Raw genomic sequence first — 18497 nt, 5'->3', positions numbered from 1 at the left:
ACTGATAAGCAATGAAATACAACCTTTACAATAGAAAGACATTTTTGTCAGAAGTTTTTTGAAATCTTTCTTCATAATTACACCAAGAAAATTCTCTAATTAACTAGACAAGACTGGAAGACAATTATAAGAAGAGACATGGTTTGTTAGAACTTTCTTCAGTGTAATGAGCCCCATGGTGCATTTGGTGCTGAGTCCTTGAACATTACTCATGTGCTGGGAGAAGATTGCACAAACCTTTCCAGAAGTCAAAGCCAGAAGAAAAAAGTACTAAGTACCTTGAAGTATTAATGAGTTCCACTGAGGGCAAGTACCAGCAGAACCTCCCCAGGGACTCGTTAGAGCAGAGGATTGGAGGCCATGAAGGCAGATAAACAAAGGGAAATGTGCAGGCAGCTGAGGTGCTGAGAAAACCCTGGTTTTGTTGGGTGAAGCAGAGAGGCCAAGGCCTGACCCCCAGCCCCTGGGAAGGCAGATCCTGTCCCTCACACATTGCTCAGGGCTCTTCCTGGGCCAGGGGGATGTGGGCTGTGTGGTGCTGAGTGAAGGACAATGGTGTGACAGTTCCCAGCCTTCCTGGGGGTGTGCAAGGACCCCATGAGGTGCCCCAGTGCCTGAGGACAACATGTCTCCTCACAGGCCTTGGTGGCAGAGGCCATGGCCATTGCAAAGGGGACAAAGACTTGGGTTCTCTTGGTGACATCCAGCCTTGCCAGTGCCCTTTGCCATCTCCACCACAGGTTGTCCTACACTGTCCCACAGCTGCTTCTGTTTCCCTGCAGGCTGTAGACACCCATCTCGCTTCCTCCCCTTGCTTTCACCTTGGTATTTCCATACGTTGACTCATGTGTCTCCACTCTCATGCTCTGTTAATGGAAACATAAGGACATGGACTGATCTCATGCTCCTTCTGGATGATTTCTAGTACCACAGCACTGCCCTTTGGGTGACATTTCTTTCTGCTCGTGTCCATTCTCCATGTTCCAAGCTGTGCTGTGTGGCAGTGTTTCTCTGCTGTAGAAAGGAGGACCCTGAAAACTACTGACCTGTCAGCCTCTTACCTGTGCCTGGGAAGATCATGGAACAGATCCTCCTAGAAACTGTGCTAAGGAACAAAGAATGGTGACTCAACCACTTCCCTGGGCAGACTGTTCCACTGCTTCACAAACTTTTCCATTAAGAAATGTTTCCTAATATAAATTCTGAACCTTCTCTGGCACAATCTGAGGCCATTTCCTCTCATCCTGTCACTTGCTACTCAGGAGAGACCAACACCCTCCATGCTACAATCTGTTTTCAGATAGTTGTAGAGGGCGAAAAGGTCTCCCCTCAATCTCCTTTTCTCCAGGGTAAAACCCCTCAGATCCCTCAGCTGCTCCTCAGAAGACTTGTGCTCCAGACCCTCAACAGCCTTGTCCCCCTTTTCTGCACTCAGTCCAACACCCCGAGATCTTTCCTATAGTGAGGGGCCCAAAACTGAACTGAGTATTCGAGTTGTGGCTGCACCATCGTCGAGTACAAGGCGATGATCGCTGCCCTGGTTCTGCTTACTACACTATTCTTGATGCACACCAGGAGGCCATTGGCCTTTTTGGCCACCTGGGCACACAGTGGCTCATGTTCAGTCAGTGTCGATCAACACCCCCAGGTCTTTTTCTGCCAGGCAACTTTTGAACCACGCTTCTCCAAGTCTGTAGTGTTGCAGGGAGTTGTTATGACCCCAGTACAGGAACTGGCACATGGCCATATTAAACCTCAAACAACTGTCCTCAGCCTAATGAACCAGCAGCTCCAGATCCCTCTGCAGAGCCTTCCCACCCTCCAGCAGATCAACACTCCCACTCAATTTGGTGTCATATGCAAACTTACTGAGGGTGCACTCGATCCCCTTCTCCAGATCACTGATAAAGAGATATAACAGAACTGGCCCTGACAGTGAGCCCTGGGGACACCACTCATTACCGGCCACCAACTGGATTTGGCTCCGTTCACCACAGCTCTTTGGGCCCGGCCCTCCAGCCAGTTCTGTATCCACGGCAGAGAACACCCATCCAGTCATGAGACGCTGTGGGATACGGCGTCAAAGGCTTTACTGCAGTCTAAGGACACAACACCAACAGCCTGTGTGGCGGATTCACTCCCCACAACAGACTTTCCCTCATCTGCTCAGCCGGTCACCTTGTCATAGAAGGAGATCAGGGAGGTCAAGCAGGACCTGCCTTTCACAAAGCCATGCTGATTGGGCCCGATTGCTCGTCTGGTGTGTGTGACCTCACAGTCCTTTCCCAGCCATGTTCCTGCTGTTGGCCTATCCCCTGCAGAGGCAGAAGTGACCTCAGAGTCCCTTCCACAGCCATTGGCTTCCTACTGGACTATGAGTTCCTGAGACACAAGTGACCACATGGCATCCTACCCAGCCATCACCCTGCTTGTGGTCCAGTGTGTGAGCAGATCAAACTGAGCTGCTTTCATCACATTTATCCAATGAATTTCCTATCAAGGGTTTGAGTGGAGAAACGTTCCTCAGAGGAGCTACTGTATTTACTCTGGGACACTTTACATCTCTGCTTCTGACTCTGATTTTTTTTATTTCTTCTTCCTCTGTCTATTCTGACATGAAACAGCTCTCCAAGGAAAAGATTCATGGAATCCTACAATACCACAGGTTGGAAGAGACTCCTGAACACCATCTCTGTCCCACTGACCTTTATGGCACTCCAAGGAACAGCTGATAGCATTTGTGCTCCCTTGGGTTCATCTCACCACATGCACATAGTGGACATGCACATGATGTGTGTGTTTGCAACTCATCTGTACAACGAAAACATGGACTTTTGACCTTGTATTTCATAGAATCATAAAATCTTTTGGGTTGAGAGGGGCGCACGAGGATCATGGAGTCCAGCTCCTGTCCCTGCACAGGACAGCCCACAGGTCACACCGTGTGTCCGAGGACGTTGTCCAGTCTCCTCTTGAACACTGTCAGATTGGGGCTGTGACACCTCCCTGGGAGCCTGTTCAGCGTCCAGCACCTCTGAACCTCCTGGCACATCTTTCTTCCATTCCCTTGGGTTCTGTCATTGGTCACCAGAGAGGAGACATCAGTACCTTTCCCTCTTTCTCCCCTTGTGAGGAAGCTGTAGCCACCATGAGGTCTCCTTTTAGCCTTTTCTTCAGCTCTGATGGTCGGAATCCCTTTGGTTTTCTTTCAGAAGTGGAGAGGAGAAGCCATGACCTCCAGGCAATGGGAAGGGGGATCCTGTCCCTCACACATGGCTCAGGGCTCTTCCTGGGACCATGGGATGTGGGTGTGCAAGGCCCAGGGAAGGACAACACTGGTACAACAACTTCCAGCTTCCCCAAGGGGCTGCAAGGAGGCAACGAGGCCCCAGTGCCATGAGGACAACATGGCTTCTCCTGGGCCTCAGTGGCAGAGACAACTGCCATGGCCAAGGGGACAGAGACCTGGGTTCTGTGGGTCCCTTCCAGCCTTGCCAGCACCCTTTGCCATCTCCACCACAGGCTGTTCTACACAGTCCTACCCCTGCCCCTCTTTCTCTGCAGGCTGCAGACACCCATCTCGCTTCCCCACCTGCTCTCACCCCAGCATTTCTGCACCTTCACTGCTGTGTCTGCACCCTCACTGGCTGCTCTTGGAACACAAACCATGGGCTGATCTAGCTCCCTCTGGTTGACCTCTTGCACCACAGCACTGCCCTTCCACTGACATTTCTTCCTCCTCATATCCAGTCCTCACCTTCCAAGTTGCACATGTCCCTGCTGCTGTCCCGTCATGTTCTCAGGCGGGATGGACATGACAACCCATCTCCAAGGCCTCTTCCTGGGTAGGGCCTGTGGGCACTTAGGCAGACGCTCTTTCCCAACCATGTCCCTGCTGCTGGGCTGTCACCTCCAGAGACAGAACTGACCTCACTGCCCCTTCACAGCCACAGGATTCTGACTGGATTATGAGTGTCTGAGACACAACTGACCTCATAATACCACACCCATCCATCCCCCTCCTTATGGCCCAGGACCTGACTAAGACTGAAGCATGTCCTACACAGTCCTACACCTGCCCCTCTTTACCACAGGCTGCAGACACCCATCTCGCTTCCTCACCTTGTTCAAATTTGTCAAATATATTTCCTACTAACACTGTGGGTGAAAAGCACTCCTCACTGGAACTCCTGTGCTTCCGGTAACACCTTCTGTATCTCCTCTTCTACCCTTCCTTATTTTTTTTTTTTTACTATACTTCCACCTATTCTCTCTCCAGAAACCTCTCCAAGGCAAAAATTCTGTCAAATCACAGAATAACTCAGGTTTACAGAGAGCCCTTGTCTCACTCATCTTGTCTCACTCTCCTGCTCAAGGCCTCCACCCAGGTTTGCATCATCCTCAAGGCACTTAGAGGGCTCTCTGTTATATCTTAGAAAGGGAGAATAAAGATGTTCAACAGTGCTGGCCTCCGTACTGGTCACTGAGAGATCACACCAGTAACTGGCTGCACGGAGGACTTTGTACCACTGATGATATTTGGGCTTGACGGTTCAGCCATCTTCCCACCCAGCATCCACTTCTTGAGCCCCATCAGCACCACTCTGGCCAGAAGGAGACCATGGCTGAGCCTTGCAAACACCCTGTCCACAACATGCCTTTCTTTCCCCTGTCCATTTGGGTTCAGCAGTCCCTTCCTTGTCCTTCACATTCCTGGAAATGGCTGCAGGAGGAGCGTCCCATCCCCTTCCCAGGATGGGATGAAGGCTGGCCAGCCTGTAGTTATCCCAGTTCTTGTTTGTGCTCTTCTTGAAGATGGGTTTGAGATGCATTTTCGAAGGACCCCAGAACCATTCTGGTTTCTATGGCACTTTTGAGAGCATAATCCGGAGTCATGGGCAAGGGTGACAGAGCAGACTGGAGCACTTGCAATGAGCCTGTCCAAGGCAGCTGAGATCAATCTCACTGAGCCAGTGGGGTTTGTTGCTGGAGTCACACACAGAAATGTCAGGGTCTGTCAGGTGTCCACATCTGAGCTGGCCTCTTGGACTCCTTGTGCACCCAGGGATGTTCAGAGACAGAGTCTGTCCCTTTTACACACTGAGGCAGGAGTCACAGTGTCCCTCTGGCCTCCCGTTGCCACTCACAAAGGACTGGAGACATCTCAGCCCTGTGATGTGTCACCCTGCTCTGCACTGAGCTGAGATGTCCCACGTCATGAGGAATGGACACAGGGACCTCATTTAAAGGAAGCACAACCCAGTGCTGCATTCAGGTGATTTCCTATGGGGTGTTCCTCCCAATATGAAGTGACCTCAAGACCTTGTCTGTGGCACTGGCCTTCATGGAAGCCCAAGGAACAGTTGATGGTGTTTGTGCTCGCTTGCGTTCATCTCACCTCACGTACATGATGTGCGTGCTCACATCTCATCTGCACAAAGTTGCACACATCTCATCTGCACATGGACTGCTGACCTACTCATTGAGTGTCCATCCATGGAAGGAAGAACAACCTCTGTGGGTGAGAGGCCAGTGCTGGAAATGATGGTTTTGAGGGGCCAGTCGATGGTGATTGACCTGAAGCTCCTTCCAAAGGGGTGTCCAGTGCACAGGGGCACAGCCCAGCCCCTGCTCTGCTGGTCCTGCAGGTCTCTGGCAGGAGGCCTGGCTGTGAGAGGACACTGCTGTGTGCCAGCCCTGCACACACACACTGTTCAGCTGTGCCCTGGGGTTTGAGTCTGTGGGACATTTTTTTAGACATATCCTGCAAGATATAAACCATCATGTACTGCACTGGGGAGATCACCTTTCTCTCTAGAAAGGTTGTTATGAGTCCAGCTCTGTCACAGCAGTTCCCATTGCCTGTCCCTGCCTGCGCTCACAGCACTGACACACAGCAGGACGGGGACCAAGCTGCCAGAGCACTCAGGCCTTGCACCAACACAAGGGATGAGAACGAGAGTGTGGGAGTCAAACCAGAACAGCTCTGGAAGAACAAGCGCTAGAGCTCCCTGGCAGTGCTGCCATATTGGACGCTTTTCCCCTCCTTCCATGAACACAGGAAACATCGCTGCAGTTCTAAAAAGGGCTTGCAGGAAGGATATAGTGAAAAACAAGTCACTAAAGAGCCCTTTATTTTGTTTAGAGATAAGGAGAGCCCGGCTCCTCATTTACACAGCCAACAGTTATAAAAGAAAAGCCAACAGTGAATTAGAAAGGGGATGACAACATTATCACAATAAGAAAACAACTAATGACAACAAAAAATCCAGATGACAGGCTGGACCTGTAATTAGCTACATTAAAAGCCTATGGAGAACCAAATGGGCAGTTTATAGCTTGAGAACACACAAGGATATGAGTTTGCACAAGGCATCCTTGAGCTCCTGGTTCCTCATGCTGTAGATGAGGGGGTTCACTACTGGAGGCACCACCGAGTACAGAACAGACACCACCAGGTCCAGGGATGGGGAGGAGATGGAGCGGGGCTTCAGGTGGGCAAACACACCAGTGCTGACAAACAGGGAGACCACGGCCAGGTGAGGGAGGCAGGTGGAAAAGGCTTTGTGCCGTCCCTGCTCAGAGGGGATCCTCAGCACGATCCTGAAGATCTGCACATAGGACAGCACAATGAACACAAAACACATAAAAACTAAGCAGACGCTGACCACAAGAAGCCCAAGTTCCCTGAGGTAAGTGCCCGAGCAGGAGAACTTGAGGATCTGGGGGATTTCACAGAAGAACTGGCCCAGGGCATTGCCCTTGCACAGTGGCAGTGAAAATGTATTGGCCGTGTGCAGCAGAGCATAGAGAAACCCAGTGGCCCAGGCAGCTGCTGCCATGTGGACACAAGCTCTGCTGCCCAGGAGGGTCCCGTAGCGCAGGGGTTTGCAGATGGCAACGTAGCGGTCGTAGGACATGACGGTGAGCAGAGAATACTCTGCAGCAAACAAGAAACAAAAAAAGAAGACCTGTGCAGCACACCCTGCATAGGAAATGACCTTGGTATCCCACAGAGAGTTGGCCATGGACTTGGGGACAGTGACGGAGATGCCGCCCAGGTCAAGGAGGGCGAGGTTGAGCAGGAAGAAGTACATGGGGGTGTGGAGGTGCTGATCACAGGTTATGGTGGTGATGATGAGGCCGTTGCCCAGGAGGGCAGCCAGGTAGATGCCCAGGAAGAGCCAGAAGTGCAAGAGCTGCAGCTCCCGTGTGTCTGTGAACGGCAGGAGGAGGAACTGGGTGATGGAGCTGCTGTTGGACATTTGCTGCCTGTGGGCATGAGGACCTGTGCAAGGAGGAAAGGACAGCGATAAGTTAGGGGAGACTTCTCTGAGGAAAATGAACAGGCTGTTTCTCATGGAAAACCCCCTCCCTGATGGAGGGACGTTTCCGTTCATTCTCTCTTTCTACCAAGTGAGGAAAACAGTTCATCACAGTTTAAAATGTAGTTTAGAAATCTAGTTTCCATGAACACAGCTCTGGGGGAAATGCCCCTGTGTAGGTGTCAGACCAAAAACTGAACCACACTCCCACCCCAACCCCAGAGAACAAGAGCAGCATGGACAGGTGGAGAAACAGGGAAGGACACTGCAGTGCTTCTGAGAAATAAAGCAAGGACAGAAAGGCAGACGGGCATGCTGTGGAACCTTCTCCTTACCTGGTTGTGCTGCTGCCACTTACATAATTACACTGTAGAGCAAGTACTTTTAGCACCTTTTTTGTGTACCACGTTCCAGGAACCCTTCACGTGGAGGTCCAGCTGCTGAGGTGGAGACTCGTGACCTGGACCCCATGGCTTTGGGGCAGAGGCTCCGCTGGGGAGGAGAGGAGACCAGGGGTTGCACTGGGAATCGTTTGCACTGCAGGAGATGGCACGGGGGTTCCTGAATCCCCTCCCCAGCATTTCTGGTCCCTCTCCATGTCCCTGTCCATATCTGTGCTCCTGCATCTGTGTCTCTGTCCCTGGGTCTGCTCCCTGTCAGTGCCACAGACCCCGTCCCACCCGCTGTGTGCTCAGCTCGGTTCTACTCACACCTCCTGGCACTGCCATGTCTGTGGGGTTGATCTGGAGCTCTGAGCAGCCCTGACCCACACAGCACCCTCCAACCCCACAAGCTCCCTGCCTGCCCTGCCGGGGGTCGCTCCTTCCACCCACAGCTGCTGCCATGGGATCTCCCCGGGCAGGCTGAGCGCTGACCCTGGCAGGCGGCAGAGTCCCTGTCCCGGCACAGCCCTGGGGTGCAGGGACCCTGCTCTGCAGGACAACCCTGGGCACCCCTGGGTGCACAACTTGCTTCTCAGATTTTTGAAGTTGCTGAAAAAGATCCCCGTCCTTACAGATCCCACCAGCTGTGCCTGTGCCAGTTTGAGGAGATGCCTCCAGGACCTACAGCTGCATTGCCCTGCACCCAGAGACTTACCATGGCAAGGGCTGCAAAGGTTTCTCCTCCAGTGAGCTCTCAGTCATCCTCCCAATCCTGACCACCTTTAATCTCTCTCTGCCTTGCTCGTCTCCCTGAGATCCCCAGGCAGAGCCCTCAGCCCTGCTGCGCTGTGCAGAGGAGCTGCTCCTGGGCAGAGCTGTCTCTCTGCAGCGCTGCCGCTTGCCAGGAGCTCCCTCTGTCCCAGGAGCCCAGCTTTGGTGCAGAGTCCATGAATGTCAGACCCTGAGGACAAGTTGAGGAAGTCAAACTCAGATCTAAACTTCAAAGTTTCTTGTAATGTTAATGAATCCCACTGAGGAACACAACTGAGAAACCATCCCCAGGGCAGCTGGGACAGAAAACTTGAAGCAGAACAAAGGGTAAGCAAGTGAAAGGTGGCTCTGATGCTGAGTAAACCTGAATGCGTTTCATTAACCAAAGGGCCAAGTCCTGACCCCCAGCCCTGGGAAGGCAGATCCTGTCCCTCCCACATTGCCCAGGGCCCTTCCTGGACAGTGTGATGTGGGGCTGTGCAAGGCCAAGGGCAGGACTATGGTCCCACACCTCCCAGGCTCCTGGCTGGGGACAAGGAGGCCATGAGGCCCCTGTGCTGGAAGGACAAGGTGTCTCCTCACAGGCATCAGAGGTGCAGACAACAATCATAGCCAAGGGGAGAAAGAGCTGATGTCTGTTGGGGGCTTTCCGCCTCTTTACATCCCTTGCTCATCTCCACCACAGCCTGTCCTGTGCTGTGGCATCCCCTGCACCTCTTTCCCTGCAGGCTGCAGACATCCCCCCTGCTGCCCCACCTTGCTCTTGTCTGAGCATCTTCCTTCCTTTGCTGAGATCTCTGCATCCTCCCCAGATGTTCCTTGAAGCACAAAGCCTTGGGCTGATGCAGACTCCCTCTGCTGACCTGCTCCACCACAGCACTGCCCTTCCAGTCACATTCCTTGCTGCTCATGTCCAGCCTGGACCTCCCCGGCTGCAATTTGGGCCATTATTTCTTTCTCATGCTCTTTCCCACTATGAAGAAACCTCCACCACCTCTGAAACCACCCTTCAAGTACTCTCAGGCTACTCCTGCACTGCTGCAGCCTCCCCAGTGCTGCTGGGCCAAAGCAGCCCAGGTCCCTCAGCATCCCACACCATGTGCACAAGGTGCTGAACCTGCCTTGGCAGAGCCCTGCACTCTCCAGTTCCTCCCTGCTTCTCCAAACTGGGAAGCCGCACACTGGCACACCCCCGTGTGTGTGGGGTCACACCAGTGCTGAACCGAATGGGATGAGAACTCCAGGTGTCTGTGTGTCCACCCTCCTCCTCATGCAGCCCCGTGTGCAGCTGCCTTGTTCATGGTGAGCGTGCACCACGGGCTGGTGTGGGGACCTTGGAGTGCCTAGGCCCTTCTCCTCAGGGTCACTGTTCAGCGTGTCAGGTCCTGCCATGTCCTGATGTATGGGTTTGTTCTCCTGCCCCTGGATAGAACTGGTCACTTTCTTTTATCAAACCCGAACCTGGGTGAACACCAGATTTTCTCAAAGTTGCTGCTCTCCCTGGACTGAAGCTCCATTTACTCAGCTATTGATGTTTTCATGCACATGGTTTAACCTGATTAGGGTGTCTCTCCCAAGACAACAGGATAAGGAGCTGCAGGGCACTACAAACACCATCTCCTGGAGAAAGTGTGGGCTATTGGGGGTCTGGTACTTATAATACCAGAGGTCTGGATTCAAGGGGGTAGTTTTTCTTCATGTGGAAAAGCAGCAGGAATGTGTGGAGCTGTGCCTGGGGACAGACAATGTCAGGTGAAGGTTGAGGAGTCACCAAGAGAGGGCAGAACAACATGGGCAATGTTGTGGTCACTGGACATCAGCTACAGACTCACTGATCAGGCAGAGGAATTAGATGAGGCCTCCTTCAGACAAATGAAAGAAACCTCATGTTTCCAGGGCGGTGTCCTCATGGCTGACCTAAGATATCCCAATATCTGCAAGGAACCAGCCATCCAGGAGGGGCTGGAGCTCATTGACAACATCTTCGTGACACGGGTGACTGAGGAGTCAGTGGGGTGAGGTGCCCTGTGGGACTTCACACTTACAAACCACAAAGAGTTGGTCAGGATGGAACAGCCAGGGATGGGAAAGTGAAGCTGAGGCTCCTAGGAGATGATAACAAGGCCAAGAGCAGGATTTCAGGAGAGCAAGCTTTGGCCTGCTGAGGGACCTGCTTGGGTCCTATGGGATATGACCTTGGTGTCTGCAGTGCTTTTCTCTCACATCTCCTCCTTCCTCTCTCCCACCTGGTCTTGTGCAGTGTTTTTTACCCTTTCTCAAATACAATATCCCAGAGGTGCTGCCAGCATCACTGAGTGGCTCAGATTTGGCAAGGAGTGGGTCCATTTGGAGCCAGCTGAAATCAGCTTCCTGATGTCACTTGAACACCTGTTGTCTTCTCAGAGAGGTGACAACTGTAGCACAGCCACACTCACCCCCAGTTCCAAGACTTTGCCATGTAAACCCAGTACAGGGTGACAGCGCGTTGGGTTTTGCAAACTACTGGATCATGGAAAAGATCTTCTGTCAGCAACCTGAAGAAGTCACCAGTCAATGAGCAGTTTCCTATGGGGAACTGTAATTGCCCTTACATTCACTGGCCTGGCAAAGTGGCAGGTGCCAACAGTCCAGAGGATCTTGTGACAACTTCTTAACATGTCTGCTTGGTGAGCAACAAAGGTGATTCGCACCTGGATCTGGAAGTGGGAAACAAAGAAGAGCTGGTGAGAGATGTGAACATCAGTGTCCACCTTGGCTGTTGCGACCAGGAAACAGTGGGGTCCCAGGCACCAGAGTGGAGGGAGGAAGGCCAGCAGCAGAGCTCAGGCTGGTGGACTCCAGACTTTCACATACCGGGGGACAGCGGCCGATAGAGGTGGGGACATAGAAGTAGGTCTGAAGTGTGAAGGAGCTCAGGAAATCTGATCAGCCTTACAGTACAGCCTGCTCCAAGCACAAGAATGATCTGAGTTCCCATGAAAAGAAGCATTTATCTCATGAGGCTGCCCATTTGAACTGTTGGAGCTCCAGAGCAAAAAGGCAGCACACAGGAGGTGGAAGCAGGGGAAGCTGCAAAGGAGGAATTTAGAAACCTTGGCCATGGATGTGAGGATGATGCCAAACCTGCCCTGGATTTGATACCTGCGGGGAGGCTGAGGGCAGCAAGATGACCTGATATAGCTTCATTTGCAGTTAAATAAAGAGGGCGATTGTGGGCCTGCTGCTGCACTTCTTAAGAGTAGAATCAGAGAGGACTGAGGTTCTTCATGGCTTCTTTGCCTCCATCTTCACCACCAAGGTCTCCTGGGACTCTGTTCCTGAAGGCAGGAGTCTGGAGAACACCCAGCAGTGGATGGGGCTCAAGTCAGGGATGACCTGAGCAAACTCAGACACCATTACAGAAGAGGAGATGGGTCACTTGAACAGCTCCCTGAACACAAGTATCACTGTGCTGTGGCACCTGAAGTTCCCAAGAACTTCCATGTATTGGTCCAGAGTTGTGTGATTCCTCACTCACATGGTGATTTAGGCACCCACGTTTCCAATACATTCAGTCTTATCCTGAGATGTTCCACATCAATATGAACAGGAAACTGTCGATGCCACCTGTTCTGGAAAGGGAGGGAAGGGAGAGCAGGGAAGGAAATAGAAGAAATTTGGTTTTATTGCTGTTTCTTGTGGAAATGCTCTCTGCTTGGCTGTTCCTGAAATCTCCCTAATCATCCACACAAGACTTGAAGCCTATAGGAAAATGATGCACAGAGCCTTGCCTTCTAAGAGTATTTTCGATGTTCATGAGCCCTCTGCTGCCATGATCCTGAACTGCAGATACTGAAAGAATGAACAAACCTCTGATGAAGTGAAAGGCAGAAGCAAACCCCAGGTTTCTGAGGATGTTTGGGACCCCATGAAGGGCCATCACTGACACAGCTGTGAAGGAAACAACCAGTGCAGGTCCCAGTCCCAGAAGGCTGGTGAAGGAAAGACTTGGAGACACTGATTACAGGTGGTGAGGGCCATGTGGAGGTGGCTCTGATGCCATGTTAGCCCTTGATGCTTGTTCATCATCACAGTGGGTGAGCCCTGACCCCTGGGACCTGGTAGATTTTTCTCAAATGTTTTAAAAGGCTTTTCCTGTGGTCACTGTGAGTGTTTCATGCTTTGGGGGTGGGTTTTATGTCGAGTGCTGTTGCTTTAACAGCAAGGCTGTGGTTTTCTGTGGAGCTGCAAATGCCTGTGAGTTCCTCACAACTCATCCAGCTTCTTTCATACACCTGGCAATGGCCACCAATCTCCTTAATGTCCCAGTCCCACACTTGCTTGAATCCTCTATTTGGATCCATACCCATCACTCCAGGAGGTTCATGCATCCACAAGGTTCATGGATGATATCTGAGGTCCATCCAAGCGTGGGCAGTGTGAGAGAGGAACAGAGCAGAGCAGGGTCAGCCCTGACCCTCTCCCACACCTACACATGTCCAATCACCGCTGCTCAGGCCTCCTGCTCTTCAGAAGAGGCTCTGTCAATCAACACCCCCACGTCTTTTTCTTACAGCAGCTTTCCAGCTGCTCTTCTTCAAGCCTGTACTGTTCCAGGAGGTTGTTATGACCCATCTGCCTGACCCAGCACTTGGCCTCATAGAAACTCAGACAACTGGCCTCAGTCAGACAGGATCCCTCTGTATGGCCTTCCCAACCTCCAGCAGATTAACATTCCAACCCAACTTGGTGTCATCTACAAACTTACTGAGATTGCCCTTGATCACCTCATCCAGATCATTGATAAAGAGATTAAACAGAACTGTCCCCGATACTGAGTCCTGGGGATACGACTCCTGACCGGCCGCCAACTCGGTTTGGCTCCATTCACCACAACTCTTTGGGCCCAGCCCTCCAGCCAGTTCTTTACCCATCACAGCTACACTATCCAGGCCATGAGCTGCAGCTTCTCCAGGAGATGCTGTGGGATACGGTGTCAAAGGCTTTACTGCAGTCTAAGGACACAACACCCACAGCCTGTGTGGCGGATTCACTCCCCACAACAGACTTTCCCTCATCTGCTCAGCCGGTCACCTTGTCATAGAAGGAGATCAGGGAGGTCAAGCAGGACCTGCCTTTCACAAAGCCATGCTGATTGGGCCCGATTGCTCGTCTGGTGTGTGTGACCTCACAGTCCTTTCCCAGCCATGTTCCTGCTGTTGGCCTATCCCCTGCAGAGGCAGAAGTGACCTCACAGTGCCCTGCACAGCCATTGGCTTCCTACTGGACTATGAGTTCCTGAGACACAAGTGACCACATGGTATCGTACCCAGCCATCACCCTCCTTGTGGTCCAGTGTGTGAGCAGATGAAACTGAGCTGCTTTCATCAAATGTATCCAATAGATTTCCTATCAAGGGTTTGAATGGAGAAACGTTCCTCAGAGGAGCTGCTGTATTTACTCTGGGGCATTTTATATCTCTTCTTCTGCCTCATTTTTTTCTCTTTCCTCTGTCTATTCTGACTTGAAAGAGCTCTCCAGGGAAAAGATTCATGGAATCCTACAGTAACACACACTGGAAGAGACCCCTGAACACCATCTCTGTCCCACTGCCCTTCATGGCACCCGAAGGAATAGCTGACAGCATTTGTGCTCACTCGGGTTCATCTCACCACTGGGGTTCTGCCACTGGTCACCAGAGAGAAGAGATCAGTACCTTCCCTTCCTTCTCCCCTTGTGAGGAAGCTGTAGCCACCATGAGGTCTCCTTTTAGACTTTTGTTCAGCTCTGATGGTGAAAAACCCTTGGTTTGCTTTCTGAAGCAGAAAGGAGAAGCCATGACCTCCAGGCAATGGGAAGGGGGATCCTGTCCCTCACACACGGCTCAGAGCTCTTCCTGGGACCATGGGATGTGGGTGTGCAAGGTCCAGGGAAGGACAACACTGGTCCAACAACTTCCAGCTTCCCCATGGGGCTGCAAGGAGGCAGTGAGGCCCCAGTGCCATGAGGACAACATCTTCTCCTGGGCCTCAGTGGCAGAGACAACTGCCATGGCCAAGGGGACAGAGACCTGGGTTCTGTGGGTCCCTTCCAGCCTTGCCAGCACCCTTTTCCATCTCCACCACAGGCTGTTCTACACGGTCCTACCCCTGCACCTCTTTCCCTGCAGGCTGCAGACACCCATCTCGCTTCCCCACCTGCTCTCACCCCAGCATTTCTGCACCTTCACTGCTGTGTCTGCACCCTCACTGGCTGCTCTTTGGAACACAAACCATGGGCTGATCCAGCTCCCTCTGGGTGACCTCTTGCACCACAGCACTGCCCTTCCAGTGACATTTCTTACTCCTCATATCCAGTCCTCACCTTCCAAGTTGCACATGTCGCTGCTGCTGTCCCGTCATGTTCTCAGGCAGGATGGACATGACAACCCATCTCCAAGGCCTCTTCCTGGGTAGGACCTGTGGGTACCTTGGCAGAGGTTCTTTCCCAGCCATGTCCCTGCTGCCTGGCTGTCACCTCCAGAGACAGAACTGACCTCACTGTCCCTTCACAGCCACACGATTGTGACTGGATTATGAGTGTCTGAGACCTCATAATACCACACCCATCCATCCCCTCCTGAGGACCCAGGACCTGACCAAGATTGAATCGTGCTCTACATCATCCTACACCTGCTCCTCTTTCCCTGCAGGCTGCAGACACCCATCTCACTCCCTCACCTTTTTCAAATTTGTCAAATATTTTTCCTACGAGCAATGTGAATGAAAAGCCTCCATCATCCTCAAAGGCACTGAAAGTGCACAGTGTTACATCCTGGAAGGGGAGAATAAAGATGTTCAACAGTGTTGTCCAAGTGCTGGTCACTGAGAGATGACACCAGTAACTGGCTGCACAGAGGACTTTGTACCACTGATGATGTTTGGGCTTGATGGTTCAGCCAACTTCCCACCCAGCATCCACTTCTTGAGCCCCATCAGCATCACTCTGGCCAGAAGGAGACCATGGCTGAGCCTTGCAAACGCCCTGTCCACAACATGCCTTTCTTTCCCCTGTCCATTTGGGTTCAGCAGTCCCTTCCTTGTCCTTCACATTCCTGGAAACGGCTGCAGGAGGACGCGTCCCATCCCCTTCCCAGGGAGAGAGGTAGGGTGGCCAGCCTGTTACTCTCCCCGTTCCTATTCCTGCTCCTCTTGAAGATGGGTTTGAGATCTGCATTTCCTTAGGACCCCAGAACCATTCTGGTTTCTATGGCACTTATGAAAGCACAATGTGGAATCACAGGCAATGGTGATGTAGCAGATTGGAGAACGATCCTGCAATGATCCTGTCCAGTGCAGCTGAGATGAATCTCACTGATCCAGTGGGATCTGTTCCTGGAGTCACACAGAGAAATATCAGGGTTCTGTCTGGCATCCATATCTGAATTGATCTCAGGACTCCTTATGCACCCAGGGATGCTCACAGACAGAGTCTGTCCCTTTTACACACAGAGGCAGGAGTCACAGTGTCCTTCTGGCTTCCTGTTGCCACTCCCAAAGGATGGGAGATACCTCACCCCTCTGCTGTGTCACCTGCTCTGGACTCATCTGAGATGTCCCGCATCATAAGGAATGGACACGGGGACCTCAGTCAAAGGAAGCACAACCCAGTGCTGCATTCAGGTGATTTCTCATAGGTTGCTCCTCCCAATATGAAGTGAGCTCAAGACCTCGTGTGTTCCACAGGCCTTCACAGAATGAAAAGGAGTAGTTGATGGTGTTTGTGCTCACTCATGTTCATGTCACCTCACGTACATGATGTGCATACTCCCATCTCATCTGTCCAAAGCAAACATGGACTGCTGAAGCACTCATTGAGTGTCTACCCTTGGAGGGAAGAACAGCCTCTTTGGGTGAGAGCGCAGGGCTGGAAATGGTGGTTGTGAGTGGCCAGTGCATGGTGATTGACCTGAGGCACCTTCTGAAGGGGTGCACAGGGGCACAACCCAGCCCCTGCTCTGCTGGTCCTGCAGGTCTCTGGCAGGAGGCCTGGCTGTGAGAGGACACTGCTGTGTGCCAGCCCTGCACACACACACTGTTCAGCTGTACCCTGGTGTTGCATCTGTGGCCACTTTCTTGAAAATGTTATTGAGAAAAACATTGTAAGCAGATCTAAACCTTCAGTCCCTGCCCTGAGGAGATCACCTTTCTATCTGGAAAGGCTGTTCTGAGGCCAGCTCTGTCACAGCAGTGCCCATTGCCTGTCCCTGCTTTATTTTCTGGACGGGGACGAGGCTGCCAGAGCACTCAGGCCTTGCACCAACACAAGGGATGAGAAGGAGAGTGTGGGAGTGGAACCAGAACAGCTCTGGAAGAACAAGCACTGGTGCTCCCTGGCAGGGCTGCCATGCTGGACTCTGTTCCCCTCCACCAATGCAAACAGAAACTCCCTGTGTCTCCAAAAAGGAATTAAAAGAAGATCTCAGGAGACAAACAAACCAAGACAGAACACTGCAGTGCCCTTTATTATTTTTTTTATTTTTTTTAAACACAGGCAAAATGTCTCCGCATTTTCATAAAGAATTGGTCAGAAAAAAAGGCAGAGAGTGAATTAGGTAAGGGATGACAACATTATCACAAAACACAACAACAACGAGTGAACAAGAATGACTGAGCCTGCACTGAGTTACACTATAACTGCTATGCAGAAAATGAGAGTTTGTTGCTGTTTGTTATTGAAAACATCCACTTATCTTTTTCCACATGGAACCCTGGAGTTCCTTGTTCCTCATGCTGTAGATGAGGGGGTTCACTGCTGGAGGCACCACCGAGTACAGAACTGCCAGGACCAGATCCAGGGATGGGGAAGAGAAGGATCGGGGTTTCAGGTAGACATAAAAAGAGGTGCTGAGGAACAGGGAGATCACGGCCAGGTGAGGGAGGCAGGTGGAAAAGGCTTTGTGCCATCCCTGCTCAGAGGGGATCCTCAGCACGGCCCTGAAGATCTGCACATAGGACAGCACAATGAAAACAAAACACACAAAGAATAAACAGGCACTAATGAGAAGAAGAGCCAAACCCTTAACGTAGGAGTGTGAGCAGGAGAGATTGAGGATCTGGGGGATTTCACAGAAGAACTTGTCCAGGGCATTGCCCTTGCACAGGGGCAGTGAAAATGTATTGGCCGTGTGCAGCAGAGCAGTGAGAAACCCAGTGGCCCAGGCAGCTGCTGCCATGTGGACACAAGCTCTGCTGCCCAGGAGGGTCCCGTAGTGCAGGGGTTTGCAGATGGCAACGTAGCGGTCATAGGACATGATGGTGAGCATAGAGTACTCTGCTATTATCAGGAACACAAATGAAAAGAGCTGTGCAGCACATCCTAAAAAGGAGATGGTCCTGGTGTCCCAGAGGGAATTGGCCATGGATTTGGGGACAGTGGTGGAGATGAAACCCAGGTCGAGGAGGGCGAGGTTGAGCAGGAAGAAGTACATGGGGGTGTGGAGGTGCTGGTCACAGGCTATGGTGGTGATGATGAGGCCGTTGCCCAGGAGGGCAGCCAGGTAGATGCCCAGGAAGAGCCAGAAGTGCAAGAGCTGCAGCTCCCGTGTGTCTGTGAACGGCAGGAGGAGGAACTGGGTGATGGAGCTGCTGTTGGACATTTGCTGCCTGTGGGCATGAGGACCTGTGCAAGGAGGAAAGGACAGTGACAAGCTAGAGGAGACTTCTCTAAAGAAAATAAACGGGCTGTTTCTCATGGAAAACGCCCTCACTGATGGAGGGATGTTTCTGCTCATTATCTCTTTCTACCAAGTGAGAAAAACGGTTCATCACAGTTTAAAATGCAGCTTGGGCATCTAGTTTCCATGAACACAGCTCTGGGGAAACACCGCCTGAGTTGGTGTCAGAACAAAAACTGACCCACACAGCCACCCCAACCCCAGAGAGCAAGAGCTCCAGGGACAGGTGGAGAAACAGAGAAGGACACTGCAGTGCTACCAGAAAATAAAGCAAGGACAGAAAGGCAGACGGGCATGCTGTGGAACCTTCTCCTTACCCAGCTG

The 18497-nt window shown here is 51.9% G+C and overlaps 1 protein-coding gene across 1 annotated transcript; it reads right to left on the bottom strand.

The window, feature by feature from the left end:
• Nucleotides 1-6332: 6332 nt before the first annotated feature.
• Nucleotides 6333-17762, bottom strand: LOC139828725 (olfactory receptor 14L1-like). Its single transcript, XM_071812864.1, has 2 exons — nucleotides 17186-17762; nucleotides 6333-6940 (listed from the first exon to the last, which is right to left on the bottom strand). The coding sequence occupies exons 1-2, from the start codon at nucleotides 17760-17762 to the stop codon at nucleotides 6333-6335; spliced, it is 1185 nt and encodes a 394-aa protein (XP_071668965.1).
• Between the last annotated feature and the right edge of the window lie 735 nt (nucleotides 17763-18497).

The sequence above is a fragment of the Patagioenas fasciata genome, chromosome 10 (genome assembly GCF_037038585.1).
Source record: "Patagioenas fasciata isolate bPatFas1 chromosome 10, bPatFas1.hap1, whole genome shotgun sequence".
In the NCBI taxonomy this organism is placed as follows: domain Eukaryota; kingdom Metazoa; phylum Chordata; class Aves; order Columbiformes; family Columbidae; genus Patagioenas; species Patagioenas fasciata.
The sequence above is the reverse complement of the archived record's forward strand: the minus strand, read 5'-3'. Positions and strand labels throughout refer to the sequence as shown.